A 20,159-nucleotide genomic window follows, 5' to 3' on the forward strand; every position below is an offset into this window, starting at 1 on the left:
TAAAGCCAGTGCAACAAGCCATAGGATATAGCCAGTGCAACAAGCTATAGGATAAAGCCAGTGCAACAAGCCGTAGGATATAGCCAGTGGAACAAGCCCCAGGATAAAGCCAGTGCAACAAGCTATAGGATAAAGCCAGTGCAACAAGCCGTAGGATATAGCCAGTGGAACAAGCCATAGGATAAAGCCAGTGCAACAAGCTATAGGATAAAGCCAGTGCAACAAGCCCTAGGATATAGCCAGTGCAACAAGCCCCAGGATGTAGCCAGTGCAACAAGCCATAGGATATAGCCAGTGCTACAAGCCATAGAATATAGCCAGTGTAACAAGCCATAGGATATAGCCAGTGGAACAAGCCATAGGATATAGCCAGTGAAACAAGCCCTAGGATATAGCCAGTGGAACAAGCCATAGGATAAAGCCAGTGCAACAAGCTATAGGATAAAGCCAGTGCAACAAGCCCTAGGATGTAGCCAGTGCAACAAGCCCCAGGATGTAGCCAGTGCAACAAGCCATAGGATATAGCCAGTGCTACAAGCCATAGAATATAGCCAGTGTAACAAGCCCCAGGATATAGCCAGTGGAACAAGCCATAGGATATAGCCAGTGAAACAAGCCCTAGGATATAGCCAGTGTAACAAGCCGTAGGATATAGCCAGTGCAACAAGCCGTAGGATATAGCCAGTGAAACAAGCCATAGGATATAGCCAGTGCAACAAGCCCCAGGATAAAGCCAGTGCAACAAGCCGTAAGATATAGCCAGTGCAACAAGCCCTAGGATATAGCCAGTACAACAAGCCGTAAGATATAGCCAGTGCAACAAGCCCCAGGATATAGCCAGTGCAACAAGCCCCAGGATATAGCCAGTGCAACACGCCCCAGGATGTAGCCAGTGCAACAAGCCATAGGATATAGCCAGTGCAACAAGCCATAGAATATAGCCAGTGTAAAAAGCCCCAGGATATAGCCAGTGGAACAAGCCATAGGATATAGCCAGTGAAACAAGCCATAGGATATAGCCAGTGCAACAAGCCATAGGGTATAGCCAGTGCAACAAGCCCCAAGATATAGCCAGTGCAACAAGCCATAGGATATAGCCAGTGCAACAAGCCCTAGGTTATAGCCAGTGCAACAAGCCCTAGGATGTAGCCAGTGCAACAAGCCCTAGGATAGATCTGTTGGAGAAGTCCTAGGATAGATCCGTTGGACAAGCCCTTGGATAGATCCGTTGGACAAGCCCTAGGATATAGCCAGCGCGACAAGAGTACTCAATCTCATAAAAAAACATATACCACTCAAAAGAAGTGAAAGAACACTTGGTATTGCAACACACAGCCGCCAAGTAGTGGTGTTGCTCAACTTGTTTTGAGTAGTATATATAATGACATTGAGGTTTTTGTGTTTGGGTAAAAAGGTGTAGGGGCACTTGTTAGGATTGTCAAATATTGTCCAAAGATGTTCAAGTTCAACATGGTACTCTCACTATCAATGTGATAAAACAAAGGGACCAATCAAACCATCAAACCTTTAGTACATATCATATCTGGCGGTAAATACAATAAATAATGTATACCATTCACACTCATCCCACATATACAAACAGTGTTGAAACAGAGCATCGGTAAACAAACATCTGGTGTTAACTAACCTCTAATGTCTTATCTACATATGGACATATCTTGTATAACGCACCCATAGACCAATATCTACAGTATTGCACCTCAGACAGTGGGACTCATTGTGTAAAAATAACAGTCAGATAAATCTGATGGCAGGTGTATTAGAACACAGCTAGGTGTATTGTTGAATACATTGTTAAGATTGTGTACATGCACAGAAATCAGAGATCTTGAAATGACATATAGGACACTATATTAGCCCTGTTGGTATATACCGACATTGTTCCTGCTGGCTTTTTGTTCCTAGTGGACTGGCAACTCTAAAAATTACCAGTCCCCCCTAATTTATGCCAGTCCCAACTTTCAACAATTAAAAAACATATTAAAATTATTTGGTTTTAATTCTTTCAACTTCATGTTCAGTGCAAAGATGCCATCTCTGCAGTCTCTTTATTTTTTAATATTTTCAGACAAAGTCGCTACAACTGGATATTTAACCTAGAAATAGACAAGGGGAAACCCTGATGGTAACAGACAAGCTGACTTTGTTAAAAAAATGTACTTATATCTGAATATATGAATATCCCTGATTTTTTGTTCAACAACAACGATTCATAAGGTACTTTATTTGCCAGTCCACAAGGACTGCCAGTCACATGAATTACCGGTCCAAGCCTAATTTTACTGGTAAAAAACTGGAAATTACCAGTAAACAGGAACACTGATACCGACCAATTTATATCCAAAGACAATATTTATATTCATTCTACATAAGTAGGAATAAGATCTCAACTCGAACTCAGAACTTCCTATTCCTGTGGAATATGTAAGAAGCTTTAGGATCAAAAGAAATCTTTCTTGTAAATTACCCCCATTTCATTTTTAATTATCAAAACTCAAATATGAATAGATATTCTATGCCAAAGTTAGGTTCATCGAAAATAAGAGCCAAGGTAATGCTTGTGTTTGTGTCCACTATGTTCCTCCATCATCCTTGGAACCCGTGAAGATTCCGGGGTAGAATAGGTCTTTAGCAACCCATGCTTGCCGTAAAAGGCGACGATGCTTGTCGTGAAAGGCGACTAACGGGATCGGGTGGTCAGGCTCGCTGACTTGGTTGATGCATGTCATCGATCCCAATTGCGTGGATCGATGCTCATGATACTAATCACTGGATTGTCTGGTCCAGGCTCGATTATTTACAGACCGCTGTCATATAGCTGGAATATTGCTGAGCACGGCGTTAAACAACAAACCAACCAACCAACCATCATCCATGGAAACACACGCCTGTGATAAATATACATCCATGCGCAATAACCTTGTGTCTGTGTGCTCTGAACAATAACCTTGTGTCTGTGTGCTCTGAACAATAACCTTGTGTCTGTGTGCCCTAAACATTGCTTTAACGACAGGGTTCAGACAAAATTCATGCACAGAGTAACCTTCAAATAGGATATAAACAGTATGTGTTTTATGATTGGAGGGTGTTTTTGAGCATGCAATTCATGAAAAGTTTATTTTCAACCCCATTTTACAATGTTTTTCAACCAATCACATTGCAGAACACACTCCCATCCATTTTACAGTGAATCATAAACAGACTTGTTGAAGGAGTTATGCAAAATAGACACGTGACTACCACGTCACTTAGGATGTATGTATGCATGGGTGACAGAAGAACATAGTATATACATTCCCGCGCAGTCCTGACAATGACTCATCATGCACATCAGTATTTTCACCAAGGATACCAAATATTGGTGAAACGATACATCGGTGCACTGGTGCATCTATACAATACACGATACGTTTTTCTCTGTATCGATACAAGACATACACTTGCTGAAATAAATTACTTACTACTCGTTTTATGACCCCTGGCGTTTTCATCAGTCAGATATAGGAAAATGTTGTAATTAGCATTTTAAGTTCACTACTAAAAATAGCCATTACGAACATGTGTCTTCAGCTAGCTTTTCCTTTTGAACCTGCTCTAAAATATTTATTGTCAAGAAGTTTCCATGCGCTATGACATAAATATGTGTATCGTGATATATATCGTATCATAACCTTCCTGTATCGTTTCACCTCTAATACAAAATATTAAAAAAAAGTTATTTCTTTGATACAAGCTTAACATTTACAAAACAAGTATTTTACGTAAATGATGCATTTGATATAAAAAATGCTTTTTCTTAAACACATTTTCTTATTCCATAAAAACTCAATTTAAAGTTGGTTTTGCTTAAACTTTTTAACTTCAAATCAATGAAACATTTCACATATATTCTTATTTTGCCTTTTACCACAAGATCATATTGAACATGAAACTCTGTAAAACAAATAAAGGAATTGCTCTGGCCAAGTAACCATCCACCATGATATCACTGCACAACACAGGAAGAGGACTTCTTGATTTCTCGTTCATGAAGCAAGTCATCATTTTCACCCCCTGTCTCGAATCCCTCCTCTTCGAAGTCGTACCTGTCAAAGTCATCCGTCGGCAGGGGGTTGTATTCCCTGGGCAGCGCGGAGCACTTGTTGTAAGCCCTCGTGGCCAGCTTGGCCTTCACTGTGTCGGGCAGACTGGCGATGTGAGACGCTATGGTGGCCGACTTGCTGATCACCTTGTTGATCTTTGCATCAGGAAGTGAGCGTCGGCGCGGAGTGGTGGAACTTGGAAGTGCAGCCAGCTTGTGGGTGAGCTGGCTGGGGCGGTGATGGGTGTGCGTGCAGTTGAGGAGGTACCCGATGATGGGGATTGGCATGGAGACTGCAAAAGGGTCTGGTTCTGGAGTAGTAAAATCCTGCAGGAGAAAGCGATTGATTGGTTGATTTGTTGTTTAACGCCGCACTCAGCAATATTCCAGCTATATGACCGCGGTCTGTAAATAATCCAGTCTGGACCAGACAATCCAGTGATTAATATCATGCTCATCGATCCACGCAATTGGGATCTATGACATGCATCAACTAAGTCAGCGAACCTGACCACCCGATCCCGTTAGTCGCCTTTTACGACAAGCATAGTCACCTTTTACGGCAAGCATGGGTTGCTGAAGACCTATTCTATCCCGGAATCTTCACGGGTCGCAGGAGAAAGTGAGTTGGGTTTAATGCCAACAAAGATAATCTTCTCAGGTTATATCACAAATCACCCAGATGATTCAGAACTAATATTCACACTGACAACTTAGAATTTTTCTATAGAAGGATCAACAAGTAAATGAAAGGTGGATTTTTGTTTGTTTGTTTGTTGTTTAACGCCGCACTCAGCAACTTTCCAGCTATATGACGGCGGTCTGTAAATAATCAAGTCTGGACCAGACAATCCAGTGATTGACATCATGAGCATCGGTCTACACAGTTGGGATACGATGACATTCATCAACTAAGTCTGTGAGCCTGACCATCCGATCCCGTTAGTCGCCTCTTACGACAAGCATAGTCTCCTTTTACGACAAGCATGGGTTGCTTATGAGTTAAGAGTAAGTCTAGTTTTACGCTTCTGTTAGCAACCAAGTCAGCAACCTGACCACCTGATCCTGTTTGTCGTCTCTAACAGCATGTGTTGAAGACCAATTCCAACATGGATCTTCACAGGTGTTTTTTTAAGGAAGTGTTTTTCAAAAATTAAGTCCAAAATAGAACATGCGCACTAACCTGCAGTAACTGGTAGCCCAGTAAAGCTTCCATGAGATGCTGGCCTCGGCGATCTTTGAAAGCCAAGGGGGATCGTCCTTCCTATGAAATAAAACCGTATTGTAACCTATTACATCGGCTACTGACCACGTCTTACCCGGTCCATTCAACAAATTGCATGTGTTCCTCTTCTGTTTAAGTTTTGATGAGTCTACACATTTATAATAAACATAAAAGTCATGAAACATTTAACTTTCAATGAGAAAAATATCCTTAAACGTGAAAAACTAATTCCATTTGTGTATTTATCCTTTGTTTACATTTGTAAATACTCCACATGCTGTCTTAAAAACACTGCAGGGAGCTAGTGATACAGTCTTTCATGTATAAAGATATATTGTGATGCACAATACTGTCCAAGTAAAAGTAGCTTTTTTGATAGCATATTATTAGAGTGAGTGAGTAAGTATGGTTTTAAGCCGCTTTTAGCAATATTCCAGCAATATCACGTCAGGGGACGCTGGAAAATGAGCTTCACACATTGTACCCCTGTTGGGAATCGAACCCCGGTCTTCGATGTGACGAGCCAACGCTTTAACCACTAGGCTTCTCCACCTCCCCTTATTAGAGTGAGCATAAGTTCACAAATCATTAAAACACATACTGGTTGAAAGTAACAACCTTGTTACCAGGACCACATGCTAGTTCACACAAAATGGTCCCATGTAAGAATCATGATATGTTCGTACCTTAAGTATCTCAGTATGTATCGATACATGGGGCATCTTCCCGAGGCAACATTGTTAACTGACTATATACATCTAGTTTCCATCCTTGCCGAACTAGGCTGGAATTGTGGAGTTATATTTTGGCTGGACTAACGAGTCTATGTGTGGTCCAATCACAATCGCATAATGATTCGACATCCGGTTAATAAACAACATGATGTTTACCATGCAGATATCGGTCTATTGCAAGATTTGCAGAGCATGTGTACCATCAACTGGGCGTTGACAGTTATTCTTCAAATCTTTTCATGTTTTTAATCAAGGTGCTCAAGTGATCTGATGCACTTGGTGAGCTAAGACCCATTTTCTTACAATAATGATCTTGAATTTCGATCAGATCATCTTGACCGGGCACCACAATCTTGTCTGAAGCAAACATGGCAAATGCAAGTGATATGTGAGGTGGAATCTGATTGGTCAATACGAGCGACATAGAATTGGACATAACTTGTAATAGCCACTAGTGGCGCTATGAACAAGCCCAGGAATTCCAGCCTAGTTCGGGAAGATGTACATGAGGAGGGTGTATCCTGACTCCCTATGTGGTACCCCTGTAACACGGTACCTTGTCCATGGTGAACTCGGACGCTCCGTAGTCCAGCAGCAAGTCCACCAGTTCTTTGCCGTTCTCCATGGCATATGCATAGTGTAGAGCTGTTCTGAAAGACTGCAGGGAACACTACCATTAGACACTTCCAGCAATTGGCACATACACTCTTGGGCCATTACAGGGCCCCGTTCCATAAAGCGATCGCAGTGCTAAGACAATCGTAACTCCCATACTTTAACATAGACCTACGACAGTTGTAGTGCTACAATTGCTTTGTGGAACGGGGCCCAGGAGTAAAAGATATATTTCTACATTTTTTGCTTGTTTGTTGTTTTAGTCCATGTTTAGCAATATTAATGCTGTATCAAGGTGGCCTGTAGATAAACGGCACCAAACAAACCAGTGGTTGATATCATGAGCACCACCTCAGTTGGTTGGGGTATGATGACATGCAATCAACCAAGCTAAGGCTAAAAAATAATTATATAGAATTAGTCCTCATGGCAATGACTTTTGAAAATATAGAGTGGGCAGGCAGTGTTTTTATTTGGGCTTGTTCAAACTAGTATGTTACTAGATAATCAGTTGTGTACCATCAACCTGTGCAAGGGCCTCCCTACATAAACAAGGGCACAAACTCCTTCTGCCGCTATGGAAATAAAAATGAAACATGCGGCAGACTTTAGGCCAGGCGTTTTATATTTTTTGGATTACGGACCCATCGAGTCTAATTTTTGTGAAAATGTAAAAAAACAAAACATCAGATTTCCATTTTTTTCCTTCCTTTATTTGTTATCATCACCTTTTAATAAAAAACACATGAATTTACCATTGTAAACTAGTAAAGAGGTACATAATAGATTTTTGATGATCTCGAAGCCGAACATGAATAGCCTCCCTTGACAATTGTCCGTGTTTTAGGTGGTAGAATTTGTATTGCTACAAGGGGCTTTATCATCACAAATGGCGGCCTATTGAGCACACAATATGTTCACAAAGTATGCCAGAGGCATTCTGCAACCCTGGGCTTTGGGCTAAAAATTCTGTAATCCTAAAAATAAAACAAGCCTGGCAGTGCCTGAGAACCTAGATTATTTTTCTTTGAGCCTTAACTTTGCAATTTTAATGCTTATCATGAAAACGATTGTAAATAAAATAATCATCATACAATTTGACTCATGTTTCCTAAAACCTGGCTGCATACTAAAACCATATACTGCATACACTTTATTATTACTGTAATCCGAAAAAAAGAAAAGAAAAGTGCTTCCTAACCTGATCCCTGATGGAGTCCAGCCTGGTCTTCTTCTCGTATACCAGAGTCTCCGCTAGTAATTCCACAATTTCGTAGCAGCCTCGAAGTACAGCCTTGTGGAGTGGAGGTTGTCCCTCACCCTGTATCCATGGCAACACATCAACAGATGAAGGGAGGGAGATTTTAACATCATCAACAGTACTGTAAAGGTCAAAGCTTCAAAGAGTACAGAAGTATGGACTAGCTTGTTATCTTGTGAGGGCGGTTGAACATCTAGTATTATTTGTTTGTTAAATGTCGCACTTAGCAATATTCCAGCTATAAGATGACAGTCTGTAAATAATCAAGCCTGGACCAGACAATCCAGTGATTGACATCATGAGCATCAATCTACACATTTGGGATATGATGACATGCATCAACCAAGCCAGTGAGCTTACCACCCGATCCCATCTCCTAAGACAAACATGGGTTGCTGAAGATCAATTCTATCCTAAATGTTCGTGGGTCGCATTTAGTAAAACAAGTAATATCTTGATCACACTACCCTAGTAATCAGATCAGCTGTTCTAAACAAACCTCAAGTCAATGATACTTGTTATCACTATAAAAGGCAGAAGACACAAATGAACGTTAAATCATATGGAAGGCATCAAGTGAGCGGGTTAGTCTAGTTGCTGCCGACTGGTCTAGTGGTGGGTCATCTACCCGGTGAGAGAAAGGTTGGGGGTACTTGTTGTTACCCCGCCTGGCCCTTGCCATTAAAGGGCTAAAACAAGGACTGGCTGGCTCAGAGTCAGCATACTGTGTCTAAAAGGGGTATTCATGTTAAACTGTGGCATGGTATCTCGGTGAGATAGCACTATAAAATTGACATTAGTCTGGACCAGTACAAGCAGCCACACACACACCCATGCATGCATGTTGCTATATACGTGCAAGAATCTTAGATGGGAGATTGTCACCTCACATTAATTAGGTTTATGCCACTTTCAGCAATATTCCTTCCATTTGACGGCGGGGGACATCAGAAATGGACATCAGAAATGGGCATCACACCCATGTAGGAGTCCTTGGTGTACGATGATGCCATCTTTCAGGTCACACTTTAAAGCACCTGATTCTCAAGTTACTTGGCTGTTACGACAAGCTTTGACTACTTGGGGCTATCCCTAAAATGTCAATGGGGCTGAAGAGCAGGTGGAGATAATCAGGAGAATGTTCCAATGTTGTAGAACTTACGTGTGTGCGTGAGTCCGCTAGGCAGCACTCAAACTCTGGGTTGTAGTCCGGTGATGAGAAGTATAGCAGCATGCGGACAGCATCCACGTCGCAGTCCTCGACCGACTCGTGGAACTGTACAATCCGGTGCTGTTTAGGAAGACACAAGACACAGAAGTGAGCTGGCTCTAACACTGCTTGCAACAGTATGTCAATTACATCACTGTGCTGACAAACCAAGAACCATACCCTCGGACTAAACCTACAAGCCTAAGGTTCTGGAAAACGCAAGTCTACACAAAATTTTCTCAACGTAAGTTAGGAGTTGTTGATGTTGTTTGTTGTTTAACGCCGCACTCAGCAATATTGCAGCTATATGACGGTGGTCTGTAAATAATCGAGTCTGGACCAGACAATCCAGTGAATACTCAAACTTGGCAAACCAGTTTTAATTCAAACAACTGCTATGGTATACATCTGGTGGTTTGTTGAGAATAAATTAAAACTGAAGTCTGACAAGATGGAGAAACTATCTATGGCCTTCTTGTCTCTCACCTGGTATATCGGAAGTATTCTAAAGAAGGCGTCACCGGGGGATTCTTCAGAGTCTGCATGGGACAGATCCTGAAACAGAATACAAATAATGCTCCAGACAAATATATCAGTATACATATCCTTGATAGAGATAGTGAGTGAGTGAGTGAGTATGGTTTTACGCCACTTTTAGCAATATTCCAGCAATATCACGGCAGGGGACACCAGAAATGGGCTTCACACATTGTACCCTTGTCGGGAATTGAACTTGGGTCTTTGGCGTGACGAGTGACCGCTTTAACCACAAGGCTACCCGACCGCCCCTTATAGAGATAGAGCAAGCACTGTTTGTTGGCAATATTCAAGCTACATGACGGCTGTCTTTAAATCAAGTCTGGACAAGACAAACCATTGATTGATGTTATGAGCAACAATCCATGCCGCTGGGGTGCATTAACATGCAATTAACCAAGTCATTGAGACACTGGCTCTTATGTTGGCGCTCGATGTTGACTTATTAGTTTACATAGATTGCTGCGGACCAATTTTAACATCCACAGAATCAGCAGCCCACCTTCACAGCCATGGGCAGGTATTCGTAGCCATGGAGAGCCAGGATCTTCCTATTGGGACCGTTTTCATGAAATATCCACCGAAGAACAATCTGAAAGTATAACTTTCTTTTAATATGTTGCATGACAAACACTGAAACTATATCAGAGAGTTGATCTGTCAATATGCATAGCCTTGGTCATAATTACTTCCCATTGTGGTGCTACTTATCCTACCTGAGCTTCAAAGTTTTTCAAGTTGAGTGAATGAGAGAGTGGATGTGAGTGAGTGAGTGGATGTGTGAGTGAGTGAGTGGATGGGTGAGTGAGTGAGTGGATGGGTGAGTGAGTGAGTGAGTGAGTGAGTGAGTGAGTGAGTGAGTGAGTGGGTGGGTGGATGGGTAAGTGAGTGAGTGAGTGGGTAAGTGAGTGAGTGAGTGAGTAAGTGAGTGGGTGAGTGAGTGAGTGGGTGAGTGAGTGAGTAAGTGAGTGGGTGAGTGAGTGGGTGAGTGAGTGAGTGAGTGAGTGAGTGGGTGGATGGGTAAGTGAGTGAGTGAGTGGGTAAGTGAGTGAGTGAGTGGGTAAGTGAGTGAGTGAGTGAGTAAGTGAGTGGGTGAGTGAGTGAGTGAGTGAGTGAGTGAGTAAGTGAGTGGGTGAGTGAGTGGGTGAGTGAGTGAGTGAGTGAGTGAGTGAGTGGATGTGTGAGTGAGTGAGTGAGTGGAGTCCCAATCAGACTTTTTATACACATCTCTTGAGACCTACAGTGGGTACCAAGGGAGTAAATTTGGACTCGTCCCAGCCGTACAGATTATTTTGTGCCCGCCTATCAGAAATACTGTCAGTATTACAGGCTTGGCTGGGAGAGTCTTGTTAGTCAGCCATAATAAACGCAAACCAACCTTATCCATGACCTCTGCGATGGGGTCACACGACATCTGGTAGGCATATTGTCTTGGAGTGATGTTGTCCTGCAAGTATACATTCATTAGGTATGACATCAGGGGGTCAGTGAGTTGGGGTTAATGCCGATTTCCGTATTTCAGTAAATTCACAGCATCAACATAATAAAGGAGGAAATGAAACAGTGATGCAAATCTTAGACATCACCCTCTTTCATGAAACCAGGATCATAGAATCCTGGCATGCCTAAGGGAGGCAACTCTACACAAACTGCAGTCATCCATCCTCCAAGGAATAACATGAAGACAGTGACAGGTTGGACTCATTTTGTTTGTTCGTTTGGTTTGTTTGTTGTTTCAGACGCCACACTCACCGATATTCCAGCAATACGACGTTATGGGATACGATGACATGCATTATCCAAGTCAGAAAGCCTGACCACACGGTCCCCGTTAGTTGCCTTTTTACAACAAGCATTGTCACCTTTTATAGTAAGCATGGGTTGCTGAAGACCTATTCTAACCCGGATCTTCACAGGTCTGTGAGATTTGTGCAAAGTGAGACACCAAGCTGATCTTACAATAAAACCATTATACAGGTGATCACTTCTCTCAGATACGTTTCCACTGTACTTTTCTAAAAGGGCTTCTGCTGTTACAACTCTAGGGGGAGGGGGGCAAAGAAGTTTGTGCAAAGTCCTCAATAGTAATACTGTAAGCGTGAATTAAATGTGAAAAATGGTTGGATTAAGGTACAAATATGTATCATACCACTGGGGATGGGATAGGGGGGAGTTGCATTAATTTTGAGTCGCATTTTTGGCTAGGAGTCAGCAGTTGTCTTAATTTCAAGATTTACAGAATGTGAAAGCTTGTGTCCCACTGACCTTGATCCTCTGTGTGACGAGATACGCTGAGCCCTTCATGAGGATGCCCTCCACGACCTCCGGCCGCACATCCATGTCAATACAGTGGAACAACACGTTCTTGCCCTGAAACAAGGGGCAGGTCTTAGGCCACACTTATGTCATTCTACAGTTGACATACCTTTCACACTGTCCTTGAAAAGTATGCTGTAACTACTTGCCATCAGTCCAATACTGTAAATCATGTTTGTTTGTTTGTTGGTTGTTTAACGTCGTAAATTATTGAATCTAGACCAGACAATCCAGTGATTGATATCAAGGGCATCGATCTATGCAATTGGGATACAATGACATGCATCAACTAAGTCAGCAAGCCTGACTACCTGATCCCGTTAGTCGCCACTTACGACAAGCATAGTCGCCTTTGATGGCAAGCATTGGTTGCTGAAGACCTATTTTAACTCAGATCTTTACGGGTCGTAAATTATAGAGGCAGTGTACCAGGGTATCACCAAATCAATGTAAGTGCAAACCTTGAGCCTTTTTGGTCATGAAATTAATTTGTGTAGCCAAATCCTTAAACATTGAAAACAATTTCATAAAAAGCAATTGCTGACAACATTATTCAGAATACCATTACATAGCATATGGACTGCAGTAAAACATGGCCAACTAACTCAAGGCCCCACACCCCACCCACCCACCCACCCACACAGAACATCATGGAAACTAGTGGCGTCTACTTCTGGCCATCTCAGAGATAACCCTTTTGAAAAAGAGGCATTTATTTACAGGAATAATCGTAATAAACATCTGCACTGGAGTTGCTAATTCAGTAATTCTTTCAGCAATTGGGAAGGAAACATTCTTCATGTGCCTTAAGCCCCATGTTTATAAATCTTAGGGGCCATTTTTGGCAGGTATGAGCCATAAATTTTACTCTATGGGCCATTGATAAATGTTCAACTAACAACGTACCTTATAGAAGAGATTGTCTATATTGATGGGTCCTAGGGGCAGGATCTGTATCAACAGGCTGGGGCAGATCGGAGGGTCACAACCCAAGGCAGCAAAGTACAGTGGAATGTCCGTCTACAACAGAATGGCATTGATATGCTCTGATAAAAATGACAAAAATGACATGATTGGTTAAAGCAATAACGTATAACATATTGATAGGCAACAGAACTCGTTGCTTCGGGTCAAACATTGTTATTTGTTAGACTTTCATTATACAACTGACAAAACAATAGTCTCCACACACACGCAGTCATTCTATAAACATTATGACAACAGACAACACAATCAAGGTAACATTCTATACTTACAACCATGTACAACTGTCAACATTTCTGATACAGTTCACACGCTATCATAACTACACCAGAACTTCCGGGGTGAGAGTTATCTCCCTTACATAGATAGTATTAAAGTCATTTCCTATTTAATGGGCCTTTGAACAAAATCATTGATCTTTGATGTTGCCAAATTTAAATATTAATATCAACATAATATATATTATAATCTGAACGTGTTGTATTCCAGTTAAGGATATTTTAACCAACGTTTGCTGCAAATTTTGGGCTGAATACTGACCACAAGGTAAATCTCTGAGATCACAGAGACAGATGTCCCCATCCCTTACCATGCTAATGTGAGGACTCACAGAGCCTTATCCCCCGATCCCTCATAGGGGAGAGGCTCTCAGGACAAGCGCGAGGCTTATGGCCTGATCCCTCATATGGGGAGTCACATAGGAGGGGAGAGGCTCTCAGGACAAGCGCGAGGCTTATCCCCTGATCCCTCATATGGGGAGTCACATAGGAGGGGAGAGGCTCTCAGGACAAGCGCGAGGCTTATGGCCTGATCCCTCATATGGGGAGTCACAAAGGAGGGGAGAGGCTCTCAGGACAAGTGCGAGGCTTATGGCCTGATCCCTCATATGGGGAGTCACATAAGAGGGGAGAGGCTCTCAGGACAAGCGCGAGGCTTATGGCCTGTTCCCTCATATGGGGAGTTACATAGGAGGGGAGAGGCTCTCAGGACAAGTGCGAGGCTTATGGCCTGATCCCTCATATGGGGAGTCACATAGGAGGGGAGAGGCTCTCAGGACAAGTGCGAGGCTTATGGCCTGATCCCTCATATGGGGAGTCACATAGGAGGGGAGAGGCTCCCAGGACAAGTGCGAGGCTTATGGCCTGATCCCTCATATGGGGAGTCACATAGGAGGGGAGAGGCTCTCAGGACAAGTGCGAGGCTTATGGCCTGTCCATCATATGGGGAGTCACAAAGGAGGGGAGAGGCTCTCAGGACAAGCGCGAGGCTTATGGCCTGATCCCTCATATGGGGAGTCACATAGGAGGGGAGAGGCTCTCAGGACAAGCGCGAGGCTTATCTCCTGATCCCTCATATGGGGAGTCACATAGGAGGGGAGAGGCTCTCAGGACAAGCACGAGGCTTATGGCCTGATGTGGAATCCTCACAAGACGAACATGCCATGGAGATCATATGAATGTTTGTTTGTTTCGTTTGTTTGTTGTTTAATTGGGATACAATGACATTCATCAATCAAGTCAGCGAGCCTGTTAGTAGCCCCTTAGGACAAGCATGGGTTGCTGAAGACCATTTCTACCCCGGATCATGTGAGTGAGTGAGTGAGTGAGTGAGTGAGTGGGTGAGTGAGTGGGTGAGTGAGTGAGTGAGTGAGTGAGCATTAACCACTAAGCTACCCCACCATGCTCACACAGACTGAGGGGGAATGGGTGGCCCAGTCGTCTAAGGCACCGTGATTCGCTGTGCAGAGTTGCGTCCCTTGGGTAAGCCAGAAACCTATGTTTGTGGGTTCGAATCCCGGTTCGCCCTGATTATGTTTCAAGGTTTGTCAGCACCATACCCGTGCTCGTGGGTTTCACCGAAGTGGTAAACGTCTGAGACCTGCATCATTTCGGGCTTTCCTCCCACATAAAGCTGACACACCGTGATATAACTGGAATACTGTTAAAAGCGGCGTTAAACCCAACTCACTCACACAGACTGAACACAAAGAATACAGACACTGACCTCCTCATCGCCTCGCATGCCAAGGTCGACCCGAGCTCCGTGGTCCTGGAGGACCTGCACCATGTCGCTGTGGCCCTGGACCAGTGCATAGAGGAGGGGCGTGGCACCGCGGTCACCCTGGAGATCACAGAACAGGTCAGCATGACATCTACTATCATTACCATCAGCATTCACACTTTACCTGCTCCCAGCTAACAGGTGAATCTATTCCAAACGTCTTCAACAGCAATCAATACTTCTGAACATGTCTTTGAATTATTTATCATCCAAACAGCTACTAAAAAGCCATGCAACTCCTTTTGGTATTGAAATCTTGAACAGCTGTACAATGACTTTGCAGAAACCACATAAACACCCTTTGAGAGCCAAAGATATAGAACTCAATACTTCACAGGTGTTTATACACGATATTCTACATTCACCCATCAATACCTGTTTGGCTATGCCGTGACGTGAGTCTTGTTTAAGTCAGGTGATGTAATGAGGCCATGTGTATGTAGCGGCCATAAAATTTCTGAGTGCGTTATGGGATTCGAACCACAGACCTTCTGATCAGAGGTCAGGCGCCTTGTCCACATGACCAAAGAGGTTAACCCCGTCAGCAAGCTGACAAGGTAAGGATGTCATCTGTGGGATGATTCCACACCCTGCTACATACTCCCCCGTCAACAGAAGGCACTTCCCGGGCCGCATAGTAGGGTACTGAGGCTTATTTTGCTCAAATTTAATATGAACGTGCTCAATGGGCGCCAATGTAGCGGCCATAAAATTTCCGAGTCCCGTGATGTGATTCGAACCACGGACCTTCAGATCAGAGGCCCGGCGCCTTGTCCACATGACCAAAGAGGTTAACCCTGTCAGCAAGCTGACAAGGTGAGGATGTCACGCCCTGCTACATATAGCTCACAGGATTCAAATAGATGGTACAAAACCTTCTGTTGAAAGACATTGAAGCAATGCATACAGGTCATGTTGCTCAAGAAATATCACCAATGTCGTGGGAATGGTGTAAACACTTGCTGGTTTTCTCTTTGGTTTATTTGTTGTTTTTTGTTTAACGCCGCACTCAGCAATATTCCAGCTATATGACGGCGGTCTGTAAATAATCGAGTCTGGACCAGACAATCCAGAGATTCACATCAGAAGCATCTATCCATGTAATTGGGATACAATGACATGCATCAACCAAGTCAGCGAACCTGACCACTTGATCATGATAGTTACTTCTTACGACAAGCATAGTCGTCTTTTACGGCAAGCATGGGTTGCTGAAGACCTATTCTACCCCGGATCTTCATGGGTCTCCTCTTTAGTACTGGAACCAGTCCAAGGCTTGATATGTTGGTTAAACTAAGCGACTACACTGCAAAGTGGATTATGTTTTAACAGGTGATGGAGGAACATAGTGTAGACAAACCTGTGAAGTACTCACTACTGACGAGGCACAGAAGTGTGTCAGGGAATTCTGACTTAAGGTGACCGCCTCCGAGGTCTAATGGTAGAGCATCCGCCCCGAGAGCGGAAGGTCCGGGGTTCGATCCCCGACCGCGTCATACCAAAAGACGTTAAAAGATGGTACTTGTTGTCACCCTGTCTGGCGCTCGGCATTAAGGGGCTAAAACAAGGACTGGTCGGCTCGGAGTCAGCATACTGTGTCTAAGTGGGGTATTCATGTTAAAATGCGGCATGGTATCTCAGTGTGCTAGCACTATAAATCGGCATCAGTCCGGACTAGTACAAGCAGCCACACACACATACAAGTGCAAGCACGTTCCTATTTAAGTGCAAAAATCTTGGACGCGACGTTAAACCCCATTTCACCTCAGCACCTCTGACTTAAGGAGATAAGAAATCAGCCTACAATTCTAATGTCATAGTTAGCTTGACCAGAGCTGTACTACATCTAACTTCAGATCAGTTTGAAAAGTTGCAGCATAAAAATAAGATTGTCATAGAGACACTTGTAGCAGCTAACAGGCTACTTTAACATATCAATACTCAGTATCAAGTGCTTCACTGAGTACTGCGGACCGCGCCTGTCTCGCGTAAAGAGACGGCAGAGCCATCTCGCGTACACGTTACGTCTGCGACTGTTAAAGGATGACAACACCATGTCCCTTAGGGTCTACTGTAGTTAGCGGGGTGAGCAGATTGAAGCATTATTCTTGTATGTAGGTGAATCCTTTATCAAGCTTACCAGTCTGGCCTCAATGATCAAATCTGAGTTAGCAGACATGTACCGGGGTACATTAATATCTGCATTTTGATTGGAAACTGCTAGGACTGCCGATCTGTCTGATCTGTCTTTAGGCATAACCTTTATCCTTCTTGATTTGCAGAATTTATGCATTTACTTTTAAAATCAGACAGATAGGTGATAGGTAACATCTTGTTCTTCAAAAAGTTATCTGAATATAAAAGTGTTAGTTAACCTTGTCTCAATGCATAACGTTTAAGTAATTGTAACCTACCTGGTACTGCCTTGCAATTAATTGTATTGCCTGCAGAATTTCAAATTTTATTCTCACTTCTCATTTTACAAAGGTAGGCGGAAATCTTAAACCAATGAACAAAAGGTCATGTCTTGTCATCTATCCGAGGCAAGCGTGTCCACTAACCTATATCAGAGCCTAGTTTCTACCTTTGCCACATCAAGGCCACTTTTCTCGGGTTGATCGTGGCGCCATCATGCGTAGGTCATGAGTTGTGCCCTTTGTAATGAAAATGCGATATCCAAAGAGATCTTTGTTCTTAGCTATATTCAGCACAGGAAAGTGGGCTTGATGTGGCAAGGGTGGAAACTAGACTTTGATAAATGGGCTAGTGGACGCTCTTGTCTTGTGAAGCTGTGTCTTGCGGACTCACCATGTTTCTGAAGTTAAGGTTGATGTGTTTTTTCCTGGTGGACAGCAGTTTCTTCACAGTCAGAGTGTCACCAGCCAGCACTCCGTGGGCAAACTCCTGCATAGAGTCAGTGAATGAGTTGAGTTTAATGCTGCTTCATATTACTGTATTTGACGTAATAAGCATTCAGGGTGCTCTCAAAATTAGAAATAGGGGGCTCTTATTAGAATATCATTTTGGTGGAAAATACAGAGTTGAAAGGTAAATTTCGTGGTTTATGCTGACAGCCTGAAATGCTTATATACGACATATATAATTTTCAAGAATTTAATTGCCTATAATTAAGGTGCATATAACACATGAGTGCGTATTATACGCGAATAAATATGTCTTGTGTACATTGATCAATCCGAAGGGGTGCTAATTGGGATTGTTCACTAGCAGATATATATGACGGCGGTCTGTAAATAGTCGAGTCTAGATGAGACAATCTAGCGATTGACATCACGAGCATTGATCCACGCAATTGGGATACGATGACATGCATCAACCAAGACAGCGAACCTGACCATCCAATCACGTTAGTCGTCTCTTAAGACAAACATGAGATGCTGAAGATCAATTCTAACCCAAAATTTTCAGGAGTCGCACACTTAGTAAAACAAGTAATATCTTGATCACACTACCCTAGTAATCACTTCTTATGTCAAGCACAGCCGCTGCATACGGCAAGCATGGGTTTCTGAAGACCTAAACCACACTGGTGTACTGACCCTATTGTGACATGGGTTTAGCAATGTCAGATGCAGTGGAGTATATAAAGAAAACCATTGGTTAAGCAGTCCTCTAGGACTGTTTACATTGTCACAATGCCAATTTAAATAAATAAATTAATAATGCCTTAACTATTTCAACTTTCAAGTTTTTTAGTTTATTTTTTAATTTCTGCTAGAAAACTGATTGGGGTAATACTTAACAAATGACAAACAAAAAGCTCATGATCAGTAGATCTGTGTGATGTGGCCATCATTGCTCTGTCTTGTGTGTGGCGTGGCGTGGCGTGGCGCGCGCGCGTGCGTGTGGTGTGTGTGTGTGGTGTGGTGTGGTGTTGTGTGTGTGGGTGTGTGGTGTGCTTGCGTGAGTGCATGCGTGCCTGGTGTATTTGTGTGTGTGTGTGTGTGTGTGTGTGTGGTGTGGTGTGGTGTGCGTGTGCATGTGCATGGTGTGTGTGTGTGTGTGTGTGTGTGTGTGTGTGTGTGTGTGTGTGTGTGTGTGTGGTGGTGTGCGTGTGTGTGTGGTGTGGTGTGTGTGTATGTGTGGTGTGGTGTGTGTGGTGTGGTGTGTGTGTGTGTGGTGTGGTGTTTGTGTGTGGTGTGGTGTGGTGTGTGTGTGTGTGTGTGTGGTGTGTGTGTGTGTGTGTGTGTGTGTGTGTGTGTGTGTGGTGTGGTGTGGTGTGGTGTGTGTGTGTGGTGTGTGTGTGTGTGTGTGTGTGTGCATGGTGTGGTGTGTGTGGTAAGGTGTGCGTGCGCGGTGTGGTGTGTGTGTTAGTGTGAGTGTGAGTGTGTGTGCGCGTGTGTGTGTGTGTGTGCGCGTGTGTCTGCCTGCAGGTGTCAGTGTACAGACTCACCATGGAGGGCCGGATCCCGCTGATGACTCGGATAATGCTCTCAGTCCCGATGTCCAGAGACAGCTGCAGCAAGCTCTTGCCATTCTGAAAGAGAAATACGTACTTGTTACATGTTTCCCAGCAGACTGGGATATAGATAATTCCTATTTTCTTTTCACGTTTTTCCAAATGATTATGGTATTCATGGTGGTTTGAACCCTAAAATCACATGTGTTGAGCCTTACACTACAAATCACCCAAGGCAAGTGACTTCATGTCAATCATGCACCTGTCCACCCAGTAGTGAATGGGTACCCGGTAGGCTGAGATGGTAATGCGACTCCAAATGGTTATGGTGTTCATGGTGGTTTGAACCATAAAATAACATGTGTTGAACCTCACACTACAAATAACCCGACCACCATGTGATTTTATGGTTCAAACCGCCATGAACACCATAATAATTTGGCGTCACATTACCATCTCAGCCTACCGGGTACCCATTCGCCCGACCACCGTATCCACTGTCTCGCCTCTCATGACAAGCATGGGTAGCAGGGGGCCAGTTCCAGCCCCGACTTCCCCGAGTCAAGAGTGCCCACTAGGCTCTCTATCAAAGTCTTGTTTCCACACTTGCCAAATCCAGCCAACTTTCCTGTGCTAAATATGACTGGACTATTGCATATGTCGATAGTCCAATCAGAGAATGTTTCACAAAATC

The 20,159-nt window shown here is 43.4% G+C and overlaps 1 protein-coding gene across 1 annotated transcript in view; it reads right to left on the minus strand.

Annotated features, from left to right (window-relative positions):
- Nucleotides 1–1,114: 1,114 nt before the first annotated feature.
- Nucleotides 1,115–20,159, minus strand: part of LOC139450982 (serine/threonine-protein phosphatase 6 regulatory ankyrin repeat subunit A-like) — an 81,127-nt gene continuing 62,082 nt past the window's right edge. The window contains exons 8-20 of the mRNA XM_071232806.1: nt 19,460–19,543; nt 17,854–17,949; nt 14,989–15,105; nt 12,907–13,020; nt 11,950–12,054; nt 11,063–11,131; nt 10,187–10,276; nt 9,634–9,702; nt 9,100–9,228; nt 7,878–7,997; nt 6,618–6,719; nt 5,286–5,366; nt 1,115–4,429 (exon numbers count right to left, since the gene is read on the minus strand). Of these exons, the coding sequence (XP_071088907.1) occupies nt 4,007–4,429; nt 5,286–5,366; nt 6,618–6,719; nt 7,878–7,997; nt 9,100–9,228; nt 9,634–9,702; nt 10,187–10,276; nt 11,063–11,131; nt 11,950–12,054; nt 12,907–13,020; nt 14,989–15,105; nt 17,854–17,949; nt 19,460–19,543 (1,599 nt within the window). The 3' untranslated portion in view covers nt 1,115–4,006. The remainder of the gene's footprint in view (nt 4,430–5,285; nt 5,367–6,617; nt 6,720–7,877; nt 7,998–9,099; nt 9,229–9,633; nt 9,703–10,186; nt 10,277–11,062; nt 11,132–11,949; nt 12,055–12,906; nt 13,021–14,988; nt 15,106–17,853; nt 17,950–19,459; nt 19,544–20,159) is intronic.

The sequence above is a fragment of the Haliotis cracherodii genome, unplaced genomic scaffold, assembly GCF_022045235.1.
Source record: "Haliotis cracherodii isolate W230 unplaced genomic scaffold, xgHalCrac1.p SCAF_10, whole genome shotgun sequence".
Classification (NCBI taxonomy): domain Eukaryota; kingdom Metazoa; phylum Mollusca; class Gastropoda; order Lepetellida; family Haliotidae; genus Haliotis; species Haliotis cracherodii.